At 42.7% G+C, this 22,259-nt stretch overlaps 1 protein-coding gene across 2 annotated transcripts; it reads left to right on the plus strand.

The window, feature by feature from the left end:
• Positions 1-1,045: 1,045 nt before the first annotated feature.
• zgc:56235 (porin) lies at positions 1,046-20,303 on the plus strand. Of its 2 annotated transcripts, XM_021310382.2 has the most exons (10): positions 1,046-1,185; positions 4,110-4,181; positions 7,836-7,885; positions 9,201-9,203; positions 13,210-13,362; positions 13,435-13,487; positions 16,379-16,600; positions 16,686-16,836; positions 16,931-16,988; positions 19,209-20,303. In XM_021310382.2, the coding sequence occupies exons 2-10, from the start codon at positions 4,115-4,117 to the stop codon at positions 19,298-19,300; spliced, it is 849 nt and encodes a 282-aa protein (XP_021166057.1). In that variant the 5' UTR covers positions 1,046-1,185; positions 4,110-4,114; the 3' UTR covers positions 19,301-20,303. The 2 variants fall into 2 exon arrangements, with proteins under 2 accessions (XP_021166057.1, XP_021166058.1); XM_021310383.2 differs by lacking the exon at positions 9,201-9,203.
• The last annotated feature ends 1,956 nt before the right edge of the window (positions 20,304-22,259 follow it).

A 22,259-nucleotide genomic window follows, 5' to 3' on the forward strand; every position in this document is an offset into this window, starting at 1 on the left:
TCAGTGTTTTGGCTGATTTGCAGTTTTCTGGAATTTTGTTCCAGATAAGTGGAGCATAGGAACTAAATGCTGCTTCTCCATGTTTGGTTCTGGTTCTGGGTATGCAGAGTAGACCAGAACCAGAGGATCTGAGTGGTCTGGAGCGTTGATAGAACAACAACAGGTCTTTAATATATTTAGGTGCTAAGCCGTTCAGTGAAGCCAGTGTAAGGACTTTAGAACTGGGGTGATGTGCTCTATCTTCCTGGTTTTAGTGAGAACGGAGCAGCAGCATTCTGGATCAGCTGAAGTTGTCTGATTGACTTTTATGGACAAACCTGTGAAGACACCGTTGTAGTAATCACTGTGATTGAAGATAAACGCATAGATAAGTTTCTCTAGACCTCGTTGGGACATCAGTCCTTTAATCCAGGAAATGTTCCTCAGGTGGTAGGAGGCTGACTTTATAACTGGCTTTGAAGGTTCAGGTCTGAGTCCATCACTACGCTCAGATTTGGGGCCTGATCAATAGTTTGTAGTTGTAATAACTGAGCACGTTGAAGTTTGACAGAGGGGGAAAAAGCACGTCCTAATAATATTATCCAGTTGAAAAGAGTGTTCAAGCAAAACGTAATGGCGAAAAATTCGGAGGAGAGATATTGATGCCCTCAGCTGAGAACGTGTACATAAAGGGAGATAATTGTCGGGCCTGTCTGTGTCCAGATAAGTGTTATTTTGTTTTGTTTTACACTCTGTTGTGTTGTGATGGTGAGTGGGGGGGATTAGAAATGTAACAAGCTTCTGCTTCATCCATCCCCTTTTCAAACCCTGCAGCTGAATCTGATGTTATTCTGCTTTTTAGTGTGTAAATGCACATAAATGCACTCAAACTAAAAGGCATGCCCCTTCTTTATCCTGACAATTAATTGTTTGTCAGTTTCTGAAACCACATAATCTTCATTGACCGTGTCTTGCCCAGTGTTGCGCCTCTGGGGACATTAACTAAAGATGGGGGGAAATCTCCTAGCAGAGCTTGTGTAGGCGGCTCCGGTGGCACGCATGCGCAGTAGTGGGCCTCCTTCATCCGTGCCCTGTCTGGATAAAAGCAGCTCTTAGCTAGGCTAGCTGTCCATCCCTTCTGCAGCATCACGGCCAGGGACGCGCTAGGCTTTGCGGACTGCGGTAGCGAACACCTCTGCTGCACTGGTGAGGAGCTGCTGACAGCGCGGATGAAGCCTACACTACACCGCAGAGCTTCGACATGTCTTTGTGTGTTTTTTTAATGTTTTCATCGGGCGCTGCGTATCTGCCCAGCGCGCTGTAGCTAGCGGTGCCCGTTACGTAATGATGCTGAGCCTCGTAAAGCGCAGCGTAATCCCCGGAGCATGGCTCGTCCACGTTCCAGTGCAAGCGCAGGGAAAGGCCGCGCTAAGCCTGGTATTTATCGGTGGAGTGGATGAAGGCTAGGAGCATCAAGTAGCTGGCCCTGCATCGTGGTCCCCCCCCCCCCCCCCTCCCCCCCTTCCACCGGCCCATCTGCTGTCCTTTGTCCCACCGCAGAGATGCTGCAACTATTTGCTAGTAGCAGAGAAGGCTGTCGCGTAGCGCGGTCTAGTCCAGCTCCTTGTACATCTCCGGGGGTAACAGGGAAGGTTAACCCCCCAGGATGCGGTAGGGAGATCCGACACACTGTCAGGAAACCGGGAAGGAAATGGGTTGATTTGATTAAAATGATTGCCGGTTTGCATGAGCTCGGTGAAAGAAACTCGTCTGGAAAAAATGTTTTTTTTTTTTTATATATCCTCTATATCCCGTTGTGGGATTCACCGGCTGTCTATCTGTCCTTTTGTTCTTCTCTCTGTCGCTCATTCTTCCTCCCATCCATTTGCCCTCCATCCATGTGTTCTTCCTGCCATCCAGCCTCACTTCCTGGTGTCATCCAGCTACCCTCACCTGTCCATTCGTTCATTCATTCACCCAACAGTCTTTCTTTCTTTCTTCCATCCATCCATCCATCCATTCATGACCGACACTTTGTCCGTTTGCAGGTCATTCCATTTTCCTTCTTTTCTCATTTCTCTTATCCACTCTTCCTTTTCTTCATTTATTCTCTATGCCCGGCCATCCATTTGCATCCTTCTGTCCTTCTGTCTTGGCCACGCTGTTCCACGATCCATCCATTTTTAACCGCACTAGAAATATCTGCCATAAATTCTTGATGAAATCTTGAATAAATATTCCAGTATAAAGTAGCTGCTGAACTTTGTCCACAGCACAGGTCTTAGGATCTTCTCAGATCTGTCAGCCCTCTGCCTCAGCTGTAGCTGCAGGCATTTTTTTCTTCCTCTCCTGCAGACTTAAATGTGTGTGTAGGTCACTCAGGCATTGCTTGACCTTGAAGGTATCTGTGTTTTTTAAATGAGGCAAGATCCCAGAGCTCGTTGAATAGCTGCTTCCCTGTTCTGTGATCCTTCTGCTTCATTTGTGTAAGATGTGCTGAAAAAAAAGCTTTATTTCCTGTGCACAATTTTCATTTCACCCTTTTCTCGTTGTTGAAACTGAAAATAGATGGTTTTTGTAATTTTTCACAAATAAAATTCAGGAACAGGGGCTGATGGATCAGCACTCGTATACAGCCCTGTCTTTGCTCCGCTACCCAGACCACAGTGCCTTCAGAAGTCATTTAAGTAATTAATAAAATTCCCCCTTTGCTTAAAGTAATCTCTGCATAAATGAAGCCGTTCCGTTTCGGGCCCCAGAGGTTTGTTGGAGAACATTAGTGAACAAACGCCACCATGAAGATCAAGGACGATAGAAGACGGCTCAGTTTGAAGCGCAGTCTATTTATGAAACAATATCCAAAGCTTTGAACATCTGAGCAACACGTTCCAGCCAGCATCGCAAAAGGCAGATGGGATGGGCACCTGTGTGTCTACCAAGACATGACTATCATCGTGAACTGGCAGGCATTGATAAGAGAAGCAGCCAAATGTCTCTGGAGGAGCTGCGGAGATTCACCGCTCAGGGGATCTAATGTGTCGACTGGACTCTGGATGCATATGGAGAAGAAGGCCATTGCAGGAAGGAACTAAGTTGTATCAAGTGTTGTATGCTTACAGGGGATGGGGCAACAGCTAACGCCTGGAAGAACGTGCCCCGGTCAGATGAGACCAAAGAAAGCTTAGAACACATCATCCCTGTGGTGGTGGGGGTATCATGCTGTGGAGCTGCATGTGCAGCAACGGTTGAGACAGACCCCAAAAAGACCCACAGCTGGAAAACGAAGCTGAAGGCCGTTTGTTCCTGTCCCAAGCACTCTGGTCAGAGTAGAAATAAAAGAAACAAAACAGAAAAACCATAAAAGAAGTGAGCTGTTGAGAAGTGTGTTTCCAAAGCAAGTCATTTTCACAAGCAGAAGAAACGTCAGAAAACAGGAAATGTCTTATCAAGTTGTATCAAGTATTGGCTTAGGGGTGTTGAATACAAATGAATGCCACACCGTTCAGATTTTATTTATATGTAAAATAAATAACCAACTCATAATTGATAAGATACACTTAGGCGTATGGTAGTAAGATGGCACAAAATAATAGTCCAAGGGGTATGAATAGTTTTGCAAGCCACTGTATAGTCTCAGCAGTGCAGTTAAGGCATGGCCATAGCTGACTTAAGCTTTGCTTGCAACTTACAGCCATGCACGACAGGAAACCTTAACATTTGTGTCAAATGACCATGCAGCTTGCTGGGGTGAGTGGAGAGAGAGCTCTGCCCTGCACATGATGAAGTGAGCAGGTTATGCAAAGGACTACTTTGTCACCACTTCTCTTTATGTTTCAGCTACTTACCAGTTCACCAAGACTTTTGCAGGGCTGCATTGCACTGCAAGCTAAAGTGGACCCCCCCCCATGTGTTTGATGCTAGATGTAAATGCAGTCAAAAGCAAAATAACCTCCATTGCAAGGAGGATTTCTAACTTTTGCCTATTTTACAGGCTGTTATGCAATCAAGGAAATGTCTTGTTAATCCTTTTTGTACAGTATACCATCTAAATGTTGCATGTGTCAGTCTTTAGCTATGTATAGTCTCTGTACCTGTGGTTTAAAGCGCTTTTAATGCTTTGTCTTTGCCAGAAAAAATGGCTGTCCCTCCTTCATACTCAGACCTCGGCAAGGCTGCCAAGGATATCTTCAGCAAGGGCTACGGTGAGTGACGCTTTGACCACACGACCAAATCATAACCTGTTGGGAATCCCTGAAATGGACAAGCTGCCCCCCCCCCCCTCCCCTGTTAGTAAAAATTATAAACGAACACAATGTGGATAATCGGAGACATTTAACCTCTTACAGCTGTTTGATGTGCTTCACAAAGCCTCAGATAGTGCTGATGAAAACCCTAGAGAGAGGAAAGCAAAAAGAAGGGAGGAGCAAAAGACGACTCAAGCAGGCATAAAGAAATGTGTCAAGAAGTCGTCAAGCAAAACAGACTCCTGCTGTTCTAGAAATGGATCGTTCAGTAGAAGTCAGCTATTTAAAGACGTGTGTTACTCGATCCACAGTGGTTATTGACTAATGGATCCTTCACTCACGGACCCACTCAAAAATAAAGAGTCTTTATTGACATTATGTAGCCATAATGAAATTTTGGCGAGACACCGGGTCAGAATCCACACAAAAACACTCCGGCACACATCAAAGACATCCATGGACAGACAAAGAACGAGCATTCATAGAGAAGGCTCTCAGAAATGCAAAAACACATTATGGAAAGAAGCTAAATTTAAAGCTATAGTTGGTAATCCTGTTCAGAAACACTTTTTGTTATACTGGGTAAAATGGTCCTTCCATTCTGAAAGTAGTCAATACGTTATGTATTCACAAAAAGGAGGTTAAAAATGTGTTGTTTTAGAGCTGAGGCCTGTAAAAACTATAACCAATCTCTGATGAATCACTGCCCTTCGGACCGAATGGCAGAGTTTTGTTTCCGCTCTCACTCTCCTCTGTCCCTCAAGTTCCAGGGGTATCACCTTATCTACTGGTTGTTTCACATGCCATCATTCTGACGCACTCACGTAACGCCAGTGTCCATGCTCTTTCCTTCTGAGTTTCCGCTTGCTGGCTGCACATGCGCACTTCTAGTGCTAATGTATCCGCTTAGCTTAGTGGCTAGGTTAGCGGTTAGCTTAGCAGTGAGCCGTTCATTATAGCTCCGCTGCTCTCATCGTAAACTTTGAACATGCCTGGGCGTTGCAAGAAGCAAACCCCGTTCATTTTTATGGGATCAAGAGAAAGGCTTCAGTAGAACGAAATGACCAGAGTGGATTTGGGATTTTCTTTTTTTTTTTCACGCGAACCCCCTGAAGAGCGAAAGAGCAAGGTACGATGGTCTTGAGCATGCACAGTTGTTTAATAAGGGACTTGAGGAAACTTCTGGAAAAATTGCAGACTCTAGCTTTAAAGTTGAGCTGTACAACAGAAGAGACAGACTCGTCAGAAGGGGAAAATACTGTCCATTTATTAATAGGTGAGGAGGCATATTTAAATAAAAAATAAAATAACATCACTCATCCCCTTTAATCCGAAAAACATTCAGCATTTTCGCAGCGATTTAGACCAACACCATACATCCTGTTAGAACGTGGCTGGATCGCGGCAAGTCTAGAAAAATCAGGGATTATGCTGCTAGTATTCTTGGTGTGTTTTTTATTTTTTCTGTAATTTTCTGCTATCCATACGCTCTTTGTGCCCTCACCACACTCTACATGTCAGCTATCCCTTTCCAAGGTGATCCCCCCACATATGGCCAGAATCGCCCTGCTACCATGGCCTCAACGTGGAACAACTCTCGTACTACATTAGCAGTCCAACTACAACGGTGCTGTGACCACAGTAGGGTCGTGCCTGAGGCGGAATACCAGCACGACAAGCCCCGCTTTAATTCCTTATCATCCAAGTCACAGCAGAAGTGCGGAGCTTCTGGTCATGCAAAATTCTGCCGCCCTACTCCACCCAATATGCTGCCTTTAAGATAAGAAACCAGTCTGGACTCCACAGAAGTTTTGCATATGTTAAAAATCTTGACAATGTGGTATTTGTAAGGTTTTGAACATGGGTATCCTTTATTGTCTACATCCCGTTTTGAATGTGCTCTTAGAAATACACTTTTAAAAATAAAGTGGATTTGTTCAGATCTGTACCTTCCTGTTGTGGAGAAGTAAAAGCTTAAGAAACTGGTTTATCATTAGCTGTAGCATTTGGTTTGCTTAATTAAATAAATGTAATAAAATCTAATCGGCCTTTTTTGATAAAACATTTTCATCAGTGTCAAATGGATCAATCATCGGTCTGAGGAACAAATTTCCTGTCAAGGAGCCTAAATGTTCATGAAAGGAATGAGAGGAATATATTAAAATCATATTTATTCTCACTAAATGAATCAACAATGAACCTAGTAGTAATCACACAAATGCATTTCAACGATTAGTTAAGAAACAAGATGAAGACCAGCAAACATAAAATCTGAGAGGGAGATCTCAGAGGGGAATTAAAAATGCAAAGTCAGATTGTCTTTAGAAAATGTAATATTATTTAATTTAATAGTTATTTAATTACCCCCCTCTCTCCAGAAGGGTAAAGCATGGGTTATGTTTATATTTTGGATTTGACATAACTTACCCTTCTGAACTTCAGGCTAAGTTCGGAACTGAAAAACAGGCAAGAACTCCACGTCATCTCTAACTGAAGTCAGGTTCAGTAAATGTTTTAGCTTTAAAGGTGACATATGCAAAATCCACTTTTTTTGCTGTGCACTTGGAGTCTGTAGGAATGCAGAAAAGCTTAATGTAGTCTGCCCAGGAGCAGCATGCATATCTTCATTCTTTTTATTCATATATTTTTCAAGCCATTGAATTCGCAGTATTTTGCTGCAAAGATGCTAAACAAAGTCATGGACTTCTGGCTTGCCTTTTGTGAAGCCACCATTTTTATTTCTCACTGCTACATTTTAGTTGAAGTTTGAGGATGCTGAAGCTACAAGTGGGAAAAGTCAAAATATTTGGCCATTGCGTGTATTAACTCACACAATTCATCACACCATCTCCCAGCAAACTACAAAAATGGGTGAACAGGGTGGAGTGGGGCAGGGTATGAAGTGCCTCCTTTAGATTTAAAGAGACGGCACCAAAAGGAGGTGATTTCAGACCCACCTCAGAACAGGGTCAAAAGACACCCTATAGAACATTAATGAGGAGGAATTCAGACCAAAGCATTGCAGTTCCACTTTATATAGACCACAAGTGAATGATTTCAACGTGAAAAGAAAGGCGTTAAAAAGCTCGCTATGTCCCCTTTAAAGCCGAGAGTTATTTTTATTTTTTTTATTTTTAATTTTAAGTTGTCTGTTACTAGAAATGATATGAAACAAAAATCCATGTTTTGGTGTGCCAGCTTTGAATGTTCAAAGCTGGTGGCGACCCACACCAAAAATACTTGCAGATATGAATACAATGCCTGCCACACTTTTCAGATATTTCAGATTAGGGGAATTAAGAACGTTTATTACGTAAAAACCTTGTATTTCCGACCACAAACGTACTAAGGTTTGTGGTCAGAAAATGTGGAAAACTTAAATATGAGGTGACACACAGGGCCGTTTCTCTCAGGCAGTGTTTAAAATGGGTAAGACAGATGAACATGGCATTTAAGCAAGACACAAGTGTTGACCTTCATAAATCAAACTGAAACTGGATTTGTTCCCCTTAATAATTCTTTCAGCATTGATACTAGCGTCGTTTGCACTTTGTCCATGACATTTGATTCACTAATACTATTTATATTTGAATTCTGTTTTAAACCCAACAGGCTTCGGGGTTGTGAAGCTGGACCTGAAGACCAAATCTCAAAGCGGAGTGGTGAGAACACCTTTTTCTTTGCGCCTGGTCTCCATTTCTCCTTTATTATTATTATGGAGAGAAAAATGGACTCAAAATATCTGTACCTAGATGGAAAGACAAAAAAATGGATGCTAAGAAAACGCATCCAGTTTCATAGGTTAAGCAGTTTTAGCTGTGCAGAAGATGTTCCAGCTTGATGAACAAAGGAGCAAAGGCAAAGTGCAGGTGCTGGTACAATCTCCCACAATCCTTGAGGTCAGTATGCTGCCTCTTAAGTGCATGTTTTAAACCCCTCATTCTCACAGCTATTTTAATCATGCTGCTCCGCAAGGGGATGGGTTAAATGCAGAGAACAAATTTCATTGGAATGTATGTTGCAATGACAATAAAGATGATTATTATATATATTATCATATATTAATCCTGAAGAGCGCTGGTCCAACATGAGAGCAGGATTAGGTCACAGTAGCCAAGGAAGTAAAAAAAAAAAATCTCACATTTTTGTTTTCCTGAAGTGAGTTTGTGACCGTGTGTAAATAACACGGCACGTTTCCCACCCTGTTTAACTTGTTACAACAAAAAATAGCAAAACAGCAGCATCACGCTTGCAGTCAGGTGTAAAGCTATTGAGATGCGCTGTGTTTTTGCAGATTGTATCGTATTTACGTCTATTTTTCCACCTGAGCTGAATGTCACAAACGAAGGTCTATGTTATAAATAAGAAATGTTAAGATATTCTTTTTTTTCCCCCCACCGAATAACACATATGCGGCTTCAGCAAGAGGGAGATAACATTAGACTGTGAAGAAAGCTCCAATGGCCGAGCTTTCCAACAGCATTTAAACGTACCATGTACGCACAAATCAGATTTATTTTGTATTGATAATTTTTTTGTATTTGTGTTTGGATTTAAGCAGACACTTGCAAGTACACAATGTTACACACAAACAGGTTTGCACAGGTTACAGTTCCAGTATTACACACACACACACACACACACACACACACACACACACATATATATTTTGAGTCCATTTGTCTCTCCATGGATTATCCTGCTACCGTCTGGTCCCACTGCACAGATACCTGCAGAGTTGTTGCGCTTCATGCTCCTCTGAGCTCCAATAACAGCTGTGAATTTGAGCTTTGAGGTTTCCAGGTTGATGAGGGCCGCTGGTGCCAAGCAGCTTTGCTTTTTCTGAGCTCCCTTGCAGGGTAACCCCCCCCCCCCCACCCCAATCTGGGCTGGCTGTCTCTCTCTGCCTGCCTTTCCTAACCTAACCGCTGCTCTGTCTCCATGCTACCACCCTGGACCACTCACGCTCTAATGTAGATGGTAAGATCCACGTCCAAGCCGACCGCCCTCCACCCCTCTCCCACCGTGTCAGACCAGAGCCCCATTCCCCATGACTTCGTCCTGTTCATTCACCCCATCCTTTGCTTTTACTATCTTTTCTCCTGGTTGTTCTTTTTTTTTTTTGTCTCGGGGTGTATTATTTAATCCTGTGTACTCTTTGTAATCTGTAACTGTTGTGGTCTCAGACTAAAGCGTCAGGAATAGAGAAGCATGCCTAAAGCCCAAAGGAAAGTCTCTAGATGTCTGAATCTCTATCTTTAAATCCTCTCGCTCCTGCTGCTATCTACAAGTTGCTTCAATCTTTTTTAAGTTGACTGGTTCAGAATCCATCGTCTCATTCTCCTTTTTTATTGACCATCTCGTCACAAAGCCTGTTGAACTCATGTAAACCTGCTAATAGCTCAATCTGTAATGATGCCGGGGTCACTGGCCGCTGCAGAGATGTTAGCCTAGAGTAGTTCCTGGTGGCTGTCCTCAGTTGGCCACGTCATGATGTAATCTGACTGTTTATTTGCAAATGGACTCAGGACAGTCATCCGGGATGTGGTCCTGGAGAGTTAGAGCCAGCAGGGAGCAGTTCTCGCACAGCCTTAAACCACCAGGTTATTTTCACATTCTGCCATAATCTTCAGGTAAAACGCTCAGTGCATTTGACCGGAGGCTCCTCGTGAAGAATTATTTTGCACATACACGGTGTGTGGAATAGTATCTGCATTTTGGAGTTGTCTCTCACTTCTTAAATCCTGAATTAATAGTGATTCATTTTATCACTACGTCACAAAAAAAAAAGCTGAGTATAACTTCCGGAGCCTCGTATACCACAAGCCTGATTACTTCCAGACGTGATGAATCACACAACCTCTTAAATAGAACCTCCCTGACAGCAGGAACGAGGCTGAAAGGTCTCACAAAGCAACAGACAGGCCCCCAGCGTGGCTGAATGAAAACAGTTCTGCACAGATTGGTGGACCAAAGTCATCCTTTAAAAACGGCTTGTTGCGTTAACTCAGGGTAATAATGAAACATTTAAGTGTGACTGAAGAAAAAAATCAGTAACAAAGTTGCTATGCATTTCATGAGGTTTTATCATGAAGTTATCAGTGTAATAAATAAGTATGCACTAATTAAGCTCCCATTTAAAAGTAGAAGCTGTTCATTACTCTGTCGGGGAACACGTTTGATCAGATGGATGCTTCCTCAACTGCACCTTTTTGCATCTTCTTTCATGAGAAGTATCAGGGTGAAGAGTCCAGCTGGTGCTGATCCAGTGACTGAGCTCATCCCCGCTGATTATCCTTCCCTCCTCTCTGACTCATGGGACACTAACATGTAGAGTTTGGGCAGAACTGGCAACAAGCTGGGTTCATATTTCTGCTCTTCTAGGCTCTGGTGTCTTGTGATCACTGAAATGTTAGCAGTTTCTTTTCCCTACAAGAATGTTTTAAACTCAGTCAAACCGGGTATTGACACAAATTGCCATTTTTATTTTATTACCAGCAATACCCGCTATGCTATTCTCAATCCTTTCAAATGTTGATTCCTGAACCTTATTTTCCTCAAAACGTCTTGTAAAAACCGGCAACGGTCCCGTCATTTTTGACGTTGCAGTAACAACACAGAGGCGTAAGTCGATGGCACAACCCGTACCGTCCCAATTCTCCAACTTCACATGCTTGTAACCTGCTCACTCGAACCCTTAAGTGCACTTCCACCAGATACACACTTGATAGAGGGGCATAGTGAGTAGTGTGAGGATTGGGACCGGGCCAAAGTCTTGTTGCCTACCGACAGATGATGGCCCATTCAGTAATCATCCAATAGGAGCCTTGTACCTATTCAGATGGCAACATTTTTATTTTTGCAGTGTATAATAAATCTTCAGAAAACGTCTATGCAGAAGCATGTAAAGTGTGTAGTTGGGGATTTCTGCCACATGGAGGCAGTGTTGGCATGTTCTTTGTTATCTCATTACAATTCTAGACAGCTAAAGGGTGTCCAGTTTTCCTTGTTTCTGATCTTATTTCATTTTGTAGTTTTACAAAGCGGATTGTGGTTCTTTACATTTAGACAGATTTTCACGGGAAACATAATTTGAGTATCTTGATTCTGGAAGGCCCCCTTAATAGCCCTTTAATAGGTTTTAGACAAACAGCAGTGTTTGTTTCTGCCCTTTTCATTTTGTTTTGGCAGAAAAGCCTAACTAGCTCTGTCAAGATGTGGCAAAGGTTATTGAGAGTAACCATAGTAATGCCTGATGAATACCGAAGGCCCAGTGATTTAAATCATATACTAAATATTTAAAGCAAAGTAGTGATCAATATTGTGTTGAATGGCCAAATGTATAGAGAACTGGAAATGGCAAAATAAAAGATCAGATTTAAATCTGATTTAATTCATGCTTACATAAGAAGATGCAACAAATCAGTTAACATTTAAATAAATAATTTTAGTTACGTTTTATCTTTTATGTCAAAGAGAGAAGAAAATGTAATATTTTGTCATATAAAAAAAAATTTTGTACCCATTTTAGTCATTTAAGTATTCTTTTCACCTAACATTTCTGCCTCTAGAAGTGTTTTTTTTTATTCAGCTTCATAAAATCAATATGTTTGTAGTTTTAATAACAGTAGGAAGCCATTCATTTATTTTATTACATAGATATTTTATAGATTTTTGCTCTGTCGTGTCTTTCTGTCTCTTTCTTATCCATGCTGTTACTCCTCGCATGATTCGGAGATATCTACGTGTTGATGTAACTGTGTCGTTTGACATGGATGCTGTGGAAAAAGGAAGGACAACCTCCTTTCTTAATGCTAGTGTTTATGTATCAGGACAGGATAAAAGGGATTGTGTCCTAAATTATTATTTTAATCTAACCTCAAGTATTCAAAAGCACAATCGGTCATGTCAAAGTTAGCGGAACAAAGATTAGGCCCAGATGGAGAAGATGCGCCTGGAAAACGGTGCCAGTGATGGAGTAATGGCCAGGAGTCTGGCAGTATGCTGGTCTGGAGGGTACCGGTGTGGTCGAGTAGAATGGGTTCTGAAGGCCCGCTATAAAGCAGTTCATTTCCACCATTCTAAAATGAGAACCATCATTTAAGAGTCAGAAACATTTAAGACCGTTGCCAACCTTCCCCGCCGTGGATGTCTCTGTTTTACACCAATACCAGGTCTTAAAATGACTTGAGAAATTACCAAGAGGACTCAAATCTTGGATTCCACGGGCATCGGTCGGCATGTTAAACGTCCGCGTTCATGGCGGGACGGGAAAAAAAAAAAAGACTGAACAGGTGTGCTTTGTTTGGAAGAGTTGCCAGAAGCAAGACTCTCCTCTATACAAAGGTTCTGACAGCACCAGATGGGCTTAAAAAGTTGCATCTGACTGAGCAATGCACCTTTAGAAAGCCTTCATCCTGGTTATGGAGCATGGTCAGTGAGGGTCATGGAGTCCACGGCTATGACAGACTGGCTGAAAAAGAGACCAATGAAGGCGCTGCCATGGCCCAGGCAAGGCGCTGCCATGGCCCAGGCAAGGCGCTGCCATGGCCCAGGCAAGGCGCTGCCATGGCCCAGGCAAGGCGCTGCCATGGCCCAGGCAAGGCGCTGCCATGGCCCAGGCAAGGCGCTGCCATGGCCCAGGCAAGGCGCTGCCATGGCCCATGCAAGGTGCTGCCATGGCCCAGGCAAGGCGCTCATCTCAAACCCATTAGGATTCTGAGTCTAGGCAACATGACGCTGACTAAAGGCCCGTAAACCTCACCCAACCCTCCGCAACAATGATCGCTTCTGACTTCTGCCAGCTATTGAAATCCTGTCCAGATACACAAAACTCTAGAATTAAGACTTGAGTTGGGCTTCCTTTCTTTCCCCAATGAATTCTATACATGTTAATAATCCAGTTCAGTTATAGTTGGGGGGGGGGGGGGTAAGATTTAAGCATAGCTCTAGCAGTCTGTTACCTTGCTTCCCCTTCGTTCGGCAGGAGTTTAACACGACGGGCTCCAGCAACATCGACACAGGGAAGGCTTCTGGCAACCTGGAGACCAAGTACAAGATGAAGGAGCTGGGCCTGAGCGTCAGCCAGAAGTGGAACACGGACAACACGCTGGCCACCGAGGTCACTGTGGAGGACCAGGTGTGTGTTGGCTTGTTGTTTTAATCCATTATTAATCATTTAAATGTGTTGACACTGAGTTTTCCCCCGCAGCTCGCTCAGGGCCTGAAGGTCGGCTTGGACACTTCATTCGTACCGAACACAGGGTGAGGCTACTGTTTTTGTGTGAGTGACCGTATCAACGTAGGCCGGGTGCCGTTGATATCGTTTGTTCGCCCTCATACTTCTAAGTACATTTGCCGCAATCTATTGCAACAGATTTTTTTTTTCTCCAGATACTTTTGGTAAACTCTGCAATGCAACAACGCCTGTTACGTTTTAGTGAACCGATGTTGCTTAAACAGGAAGCCCTCTAAGTGAAACCAGATCATTTACATCCACTGTGTAAAAAAACTTTTTATTTTCTGGCTGTCTGGCTTGAAATCAGATTTAGCTTTTACTGTTATTTCTGTCCACTAAATGCCAGAGATTCTTTGGAGGATTTAGAGATTTGTTTTTATTGCCTCCTTCAGAGACAGAGTTTACACATACCTAAGAGCAATATGCCTTTCAAACCATTTAGAAAAGGAAGGAGTTATTGCAAAAGTAAAACAAAAAGGCAGATTACAGTTTATAAATGCAATTGGGGACATGGCATGCAAAATCCCCTTTTTAACCTGTAAATACATGTTCTTGTGCACTTGGAGTCTCTAAGGAGTGCAGAAAGTGTGAATGTTGTCTGTCCAGGAGGTGCATAGATATCTTTAGATTCTTTTAGGTTATAGTTTTAAAGCCCTTCTGTTTTCTGTTATGTTAAACATTTACATCACAGTATTTGCTGCAGATCTGCTAAACAAGGTCATGGACTACCAGCTTACCAGTTTGGTAACTCTGCCATTTTTATTACTCTGAGCCATTTTTGTAGTCCAAGCTGAAGGGTGCCCAAACTACAAGTGGATAAGTCATTGGTTCATTACAACGTGGGAGTAAGTAACCAGGGATTCAAACCAAATCACTGCAGTTCCACTTCATATAGACCTCAACTGAATGATTTAAGTGTGAAAAAGAAGTATTGAACATCATGATTTGTCCCTTTAATGTTTAAAGATGTGTCCTGTGGTCTGAGAAAACTAAAATAGAATGGAGTAAAAATACCTTTATTGTTCCACAATGGAAGCGTTTGGCCGTCATGGCAGTAAACCCGGACAACACCGTCCCAGCTGTGAAAGGTAGTGGCTGCAGGATGTTAGGGGGGGGTTTGCTGCGGGACTGACCGGATGCCCGTCACATAATAGATATTACATCATCAGGAAACAAGATTATGCTGAAATATTAATGCAACATTTCAAAAGCTCAGCTTGGAGACAAGCTGGTCTTCTAAAAGGACAATTAAGCGCATTTGTTAGAAGCTTGTGGGAGGCATTCTACTAAATACTACAGAGGCACAGATCTAGTTTTTTCCAATCCAATACCTGAGCTGAGCATATCGGCCGAGACCCGTACTACTGTTAAATGAATGAACCACACTCCTTAACATAAACATTGTTGAACAAAGGTCCGTGTGCTCTTTAGCATGGTGCTGTTGGAGGTGCTTATTTAGGGTTAGGGTGTTGAATTTACCAACTTTATCACCACCCCTCGCAATTTTCACATAGCAGATGCTGCGTGTTGCAGTTAGACTTGTTGGGGTATTAGGTTTTAAAGGTTTCCAATGGCAGGTTTGGTGCTTGCTCCACGTTGCTCTGTGTTTACTCGTCACCAGCTGCTGTGCGTGCTCAGCATGATGACGTAACCAGCGTTGCAAACATGGATTTGAAGTGACTGTATTGCTGTGTGTGATATTAATAAAAAAAAAAGAAATGACTGGATTGGAATGATGGATCTGTGTCATTCATCCGATATCTGATCCAGGCAATTAGTCAATATCAGAACCAATATATCTGATCTGTGTATCGGATCAATACATCGCTGCTAAATACTAAGAAAAAGGTTGTTAACTTTTGATTAAAGTTAAATGAAATTGTTAATTTGTCTCTCGTTATTCTTAACCTGACTCTCGCCGGATGGATGTAGTTCCTGCTGAGCACCACACTGCTCCACACCTCCATCTGGTATCGTTGCCATTGGGAGGGATTTCAATACCACATATAATGGAGGAGCCAATCAGGATCGCCGGGCGGGATTTCTGTAGATGTAACATATCAGAGAAGCAACTGTTTGGATTCAGACAACAATGGCGGCTTACAGCCAGGAAGCAGAGGTGACCAGACATCCCTGAGCCCCCGTTTAGGATGTCCTGTCCCCAGCAACAGCGGTCCTGGAAATGTCCCTGATTTCAGTGTATCGTGATAGAGTAAAAACGTTTTTAACGCAGCAAGAGGTATTTACCCGGTCCTTCCGCTGTCCCGACGTTGTAGAATTGCTGAGCCGAACGCGCTTCCCCCGCCCCACCGGCGTTGCAGATCAGGCAAAACAAACCAACCCCCCAACAGACACTCTGTGCCCGCCCGCACGCTTAGCAAAATCAGAGACGTCTCCGGTTTTCATCTGAGAAATCTGGTCACCCTGTAACTTTAATGCTGCTATTTCATCAGTGTTGTCTAATCTACTGAATATTAATTCTTTCAAAAGGACACCAGAGAATGGCTTTGAAGGCCTTTGCTAGTGGAAACGAAGGTGTCGGTTTCCATGTAAGTGGTTGAAATAGCACGTCAGTAAAGATGACAGACAAGTAGCTTATCCAATCATATGCAAGGATTTTTGCTAAGGTCCCTCCTTCTGAAATACATCTCCAATGGAGCAATCCCACATAGATGTGTGGAGCTCTGGAATGAAATCCATCAGGATACATTACTCTGACATTGAAAAAGAAAAATAATTTCTGTAGTCCCAACTGGCCACTAGCACAAAAGATTTTATTTGTATAAATGTCATTGAAGCAAGAAATGGCCATCATTTTGTACAGTAGTTATGTAAAAAACAAAAACAGCTTTTTAACTGTAAAATTGTAATCATGGACGTCCTTAAAACTACTTGTCGTTTGACTTTATTCTTCTAGCAAGAAAAGTGGGAAGCTGAAGACGGGCTACAAGCGGGACTTTGTCAACCTGGGCTGTGACGTGGACTTTGAGGGGCCCATCGTCCACGCTGCCGCCGTGCTGGGCTACGAAGGCTGGCTGGCCGGCTACCAGATGGCCTTCGACACGGCCAAATCCAAACTGTCTCAGAACAACTTTGCCCTCGGGTACAAGACTGGCGACTTCCAGCTGCACACCAACGTGTGAGTGTTTAATCAGAACCATGTGGTTTGGAGCTCAGCAACCTGCAGCGTGGTCTCTGAATGCATTCCTTTCTGTCCCCCTCAGCAACGACGGCACCGAGTTTGGCGGCTCCATCTACCAGAAGGTAAACGACGAGCTGGAGACGGCGGTCACTCTGGCCTGGACCGCCGGCAGCAACAACACCCGCTTCGGCATCGCAGCCAAATACAAGCTGGACAAAGATGCCTCTTTGTCTGTGAGTGCTCCGGCTGGTCTCTGGGAGGGCTGAGGCGAAGGCTTCCAGCCTATTGTTGTTCTGGGTTCTCACCTTGTTGCCTTTCTTCCCTCAGGCCAAAGTGAACAATGCTAGCCTGATTGGAATCGGCTACACCCAGAGCCTTCGGCCAGGTAGGCTCGGACCCCGAGCTGGGCCGCTCTGATTGGCTCATAAGTTTGGTTGACACACACGTTCAGGTTGTGTAGAAACAAGTTTGACAGTGGGTCTAAAATCTGTTTTAGTTTTAGGCTTTTTTTTATCTAGACTAGCTGATGGTGAACTTTGGTTTCATTACAACCACAAACTACATTTTCTCTGACTGACGTTGAAAACCAACAGGAAGTAGTGTATAATGCTGGGGGTGAACCTCCGTCCCAGTCTCAGTCTGCAGCTTCTACCTGGATTTAGCTCCATCCACCTCGCTGTCATCTCTGCCCAGCTTCCCTGTTCCCTGCTAACAGAAGCACCCTCGCCTCACAGCAGGATTCTGCCACTGCCGTCTTTCACCGTGGGGATTGTTCAGCGTTTTACTTTACCACCATGGAGTTTTGCTTATTGGCTAGGTTTCGTTTGACCATAGCACCATCTTGCACATGTTTGGTGCTAGACCCGAGGCAAAGTGCAGACTGGACCTTTTATTGCTTTCTTCTCCCCAGTGGCGGTTCTAGACCAAATTTACCAGGGGGGCCTAATTGGGGCCATTGTTTTTTTCACAGGGGCACATAAAATAGTGAAATAATAAAACAGGGCAATATTTAATTGTTTAATAATATTAAGTGAGCCACTTGTGGCTCTGGAACTGCAGGTTTCAAATCCCTGATATAGCAGATGAAAATTGTGATCCCAGCTCAATACAGCTGAAGCTAAAAGTGAAACACCTTGATTTTTAAATCCTTGTTAGAATGAAACTGTAAAGGTAAAAAAAAAGAAAATAGGTCAAAGTGACCAATCAGGTATGGTTTCTTCACCAGTGCAAGATTTTTATTTAATGTTATGTCTTTAGTACAGGGGCGTAACAGGGGTCAGGACCATTTCTACAGGGGCACTGGCCCCTGTGGGCCCCTGTCTAGAACCGCCCCTGCTTCTCCCCCACTTTTCCTTGAAGGCCAGATTTCTGGAATAACAACGAATAGTTGTCCTGCTGACATGTTCTCCACCCTAAGCTGTGGAGCTCTGCTGCTCCTCCAGAAGTTACCATGGACATCTGGGCTGCTTTTGGGTTTTATTTATTTGTTTATTAGTGTAGCACTAAGAGTTGCTTTCTTAGTGCCAAAGAGAGCCCAACATATTTACTTTAACAAGTGGAGCATTACTGCTTTCGCCATAGTGCTCCACTTGATAGATATGCAAAACACTTTTTTTGGATATTATTTTGGGATTATTTCAACATCAATGGACACAGAAAAGGATAAGGAAAAAGATGAGGCAAAATATTACAAGGGATAAAAGGTGACAAGACTAGAGCAGAGGAAAAATAAAATGTAAGTGTTCGAGACTTGAGTTTTATCTAGCCGTGTTGGAGTAAAGAGGGGGAGGGGCTGAATGCCACCCCTTTCAGAGTGAGTATGTTTTTTGGGTCATCCCTGGCATTCAAAGATCTCCATGAGAAAATATGCAAAGGTTTAGGGGATTTCAAGGCACTTTAAAGGGACTAATGACGGTAATGGAGGAAAGACGTATTCTCTCTGCTCTGCAGTTTGGCTCTGGGGTCTTTCTGATAGCTGCATGATGGAGAGAAGTGGTGTTGTAAAACTCATGCTTGTTCTTATCACTCAGCCATTTTCCTTCCTGTGTTACCCAGACTTGTGCAACAGGTTCAAGATTTTTTTCATCAAAATAGTTTAAAAAAAAATCAACCGTGTTAGAAATAAAGAGCAAAACGTGTAACCTTTTTAAAGGTTACACGTTTTAGAAATTAACTCTGAAAAGTCGAGCCAATCCAAAAGTCTCACACAGCTTTGAGCAAATAGGGAAATGAACTGGGAGAGATGGATATGAAGGAAAAGTGCTTAATCTGAACAACAAGCTTTTTCAAAAACACATTTTCTGCATTACAGGAATTGAACAAGTCATGTTTGCGAAAAGATATTGATAAATATTTAAACTGAATCCAGAGTTTAAACCTACAGGGTTTGTTATTGTTCAGCAGCAACTACCGCATGTCGCTCTTGGCCTTTTTTTTTTTTCTTTTTTTTTTGGCATGCTTATGCCTTTCACTTGTGTTTGTTGCTACTAGAAATATGCACCTGTAGATAAATGCCTGTGGTTGAAGCTCTGGATTTACTTTCATATGAAGCTATTCTGGAGGCAGAGTTGTAAAAAGATGGGGGATGGTTCTTGTGTCTCCGCAGGCGTTAAAGTCACCCTCTCGGCCCTCATCGATGGGAAGAACTTCAACGCAGGCGGACATAAAGTCGGCATGGGCTTCGAGCTTGAGGCGTAACGAGGAGCCCGCATCAGTACCCCGACAGCACCGCCTTTCACGTAGCTCCTCTCCTCTGGACTCCCCCTCACACGGCCTCCCTGTCCGCACCCCCAACGAGCATTTCTGACACTAAAAGTCGAGTCTGGAGCCGGGAGGTTGACCCTGAAATCGGCGGTGTGCGGTTCTCTAGAAAATACTGATGTCATGGCTGAAGTTAACACTATTTATTTATTTCCCTGTAGGTCTTGGATGATGTAATTGTTGGTGTAAAAAGCGCGTAGCCCGTTTACAGCAGTCGTACCTAAAAAGCATGTGAGAACGAAAACACGGATGCAGAGGCTAACGTTTATCTGCTTGGTTAAGGTGCAAGTGTGTCTGCTTTCCATTTAATTTCATTTTTTTTTTTTGTATAGGTCTGATCACTTTTGGACAGCGAGGGTTTTCATTCACACACATTCAGATTCGCTTTAAACGGAATCCTGCTTTAAACGGCAGAGCAGTGAGGATGGCGGATCCAGATTGTCAGAAAGCATCTTCTACTGCTTTGTGGCTGCTGGTTCTGATAGGTGAAATCAATGTGGTGGAATCTTCTGTAGTTAGTTTGCATTTCTACAGCCTTGTTTTCATCTGTCTCGCATCAGCCGCCACAGAGATGGTGAGGATATTTTACATGGTGGTCGCTCTTGGCGTGTTAGGTTGGTGGCCAGCTGTTTCCTCCTGGACTACATTTACATGCAGTTATAGGTGTTTCATCTCAAGCAGTCCTCGCGTCTCTGATCAGGACAACAGCTTCTCCTCACCGATTCCAGTCAAACGCTTGATCAGGACACGGTGTAGTGAGCCCACGCAGCTTTGTTGTTTCTACATCCAAACCAGACGTCTAAATGTCCTATTTATTTTATCCATCAGGTTGTCATCATGATAATAATACTCATTTTATTATTTAGACACAGTACCTCGTTTTTTCCAGTGTAAATTCAAGAATTCTAATAAAAAAAAAAAAGGAAAATGTCTTAATATTCATTGTCTACACATTCGTTGTCAGAACCTCCTTTGACATGTGAGAGATAAATGAGTGAGACTGCACCAACATATTAGATTTCTTTGCTTTTTGTGATGGGCAGTACATGAAAACCTTGATAAATATCAACCACAGCATTCTGCTAAAATTCACACCCATTCAAAGTTTCACATTTTGTCACCTTACAACCACAAACTGAATTGAGTGGATTGCTTCTATGAACAGCAATTTTCTAGCCACAGACTCCTCATTGGATTTAAGTTTGGACTTTGACTGAGCCATTCTAATAAATAAAAATACTTTGATTCAATAATTTTTTATTTATAAAGCATCAATTCACAACAGATCATCTCAAGACAACTTACAAACTCAATTCTATCTAATCATACAGATTATGTTAAAGTTTTCCTTCTAAGGAAACCCAGCAGACCACATGGAGTCTTGACTAGCAGCATACACTCCTGGGTGAGCTAGTAGCAACCACGGACAGTTTCCCTGCATTGTGTCTTTGACTTTGCAGTCACCCCTCCCGCATGCATGTAGCAGCAGTGGGGAGGAAAACTCCTCTTTAGCAGGAAGAAAAAACCTCCAGCAGAACCAGGCTCAATGTGAACGGCCGTCTGCCATGACCAACAGGGCGTTTGAGAAGACAGCAGAGATGCCCAAAAAAACCCACAGAAGCACTGATCCAGAAGTACTTCCTTAGTAGAGGGTAATTGCAAACTAGCTCCATAGGTGGCTTTAATCTTGGAAGAAAGTTTATAGATTATGAGGATGAAAGAAAATTTATTTGTTGTAAAATATCCGCCAATAGCTACATTTTGGAGAGACAAGGGTTAGACTGAGAGACAGCCAACAGGATCATCTATAACATGAAGTTGTTGACAGCAGTAGCTAAACCGATCTGGTCCCATGGACGGTGTCACAGTTAAACAGAACGCCAGACCAGGTGTACCTACTATGAAGAGAAAAATGACAGTAAAAGTTCAAATTACAACAAACAATGCAAATTAGACAACAGTAGGAGAACTCATCAGAGTGAGAGAAATAGATCCTGATGTCCTCCAGTAGCCTAAGCCTATAGCAGCATAACTATAGAGATAGCTCAGGGTAACATGAGCCACTCTAACTATAAGCTTTGTCAAAAAGGAAGGTTTTAAGATTAGTCTTAAAAGTAGACAGGGTGTCTGCCTCACGGACCAAAACTGGGAGTTGGTTCCACAGGAGAGGAGCCTGATAGCTAAAGGAGCTGTCTCCCATTCTACTTTTAGAGACTCTAGGAACCACCAGCAGACCTGCAGTCTGAGAGCGAAGTGCTCTGTTAGGAACATACGGGGTAATCAGAGCTCTGATATATGATGGAGCTTGATTATTAAGGGCTTTATACGTTAGAAGAAGAATTTTAAATTCTATTCTTGATTTAACAGGAAGCCAATGAAGGGAAGCTAAAATTGGAGAAATATGATCCCTCTTGTTGATTTTCATCAGAACTCTTGCCGCAGCATTTTGAATCAGCTGAAGACTTCGAACTGCATTTTGTGGACTTCCTGATAGTAAAGGATTACAATAGTCCAGCCTTGAAGTAACAAATGCATGGACTAGTTTTTCAGCATCACTCCTGGACAGAATGTTTCTAATTTTAGCGATATTCCGCAGGTGAAAAAAGGAAACTCTGGAAACCTGTTTAATATGAGATTTAAATGACATGTCTTGGTCAAAAATAACACCAAGATTTTTTACTTTATTACCAGAGTCCAACTTAATGCCACCCTGATTAAGTGATATATATGTATATATATATATATATATATATATATATATATATATATATATATATATATATATATATATATATATATATATAACAGATTCATTACACACAGAGTGAAATGTTTCCAGCTTTCATTTCTTGTAATTATGACTCACAGATAAGAGGAAAAAATTAGAATATTACAC

Source organism: Fundulus heteroclitus, chromosome 8 (genome assembly GCF_011125445.2).
Source record: "Fundulus heteroclitus isolate FHET01 chromosome 8, MU-UCD_Fhet_4.1, whole genome shotgun sequence".
Lineage (NCBI taxonomy): Eukaryota > Metazoa > Chordata > Actinopteri > Cyprinodontiformes > Fundulidae > Fundulus > Fundulus heteroclitus.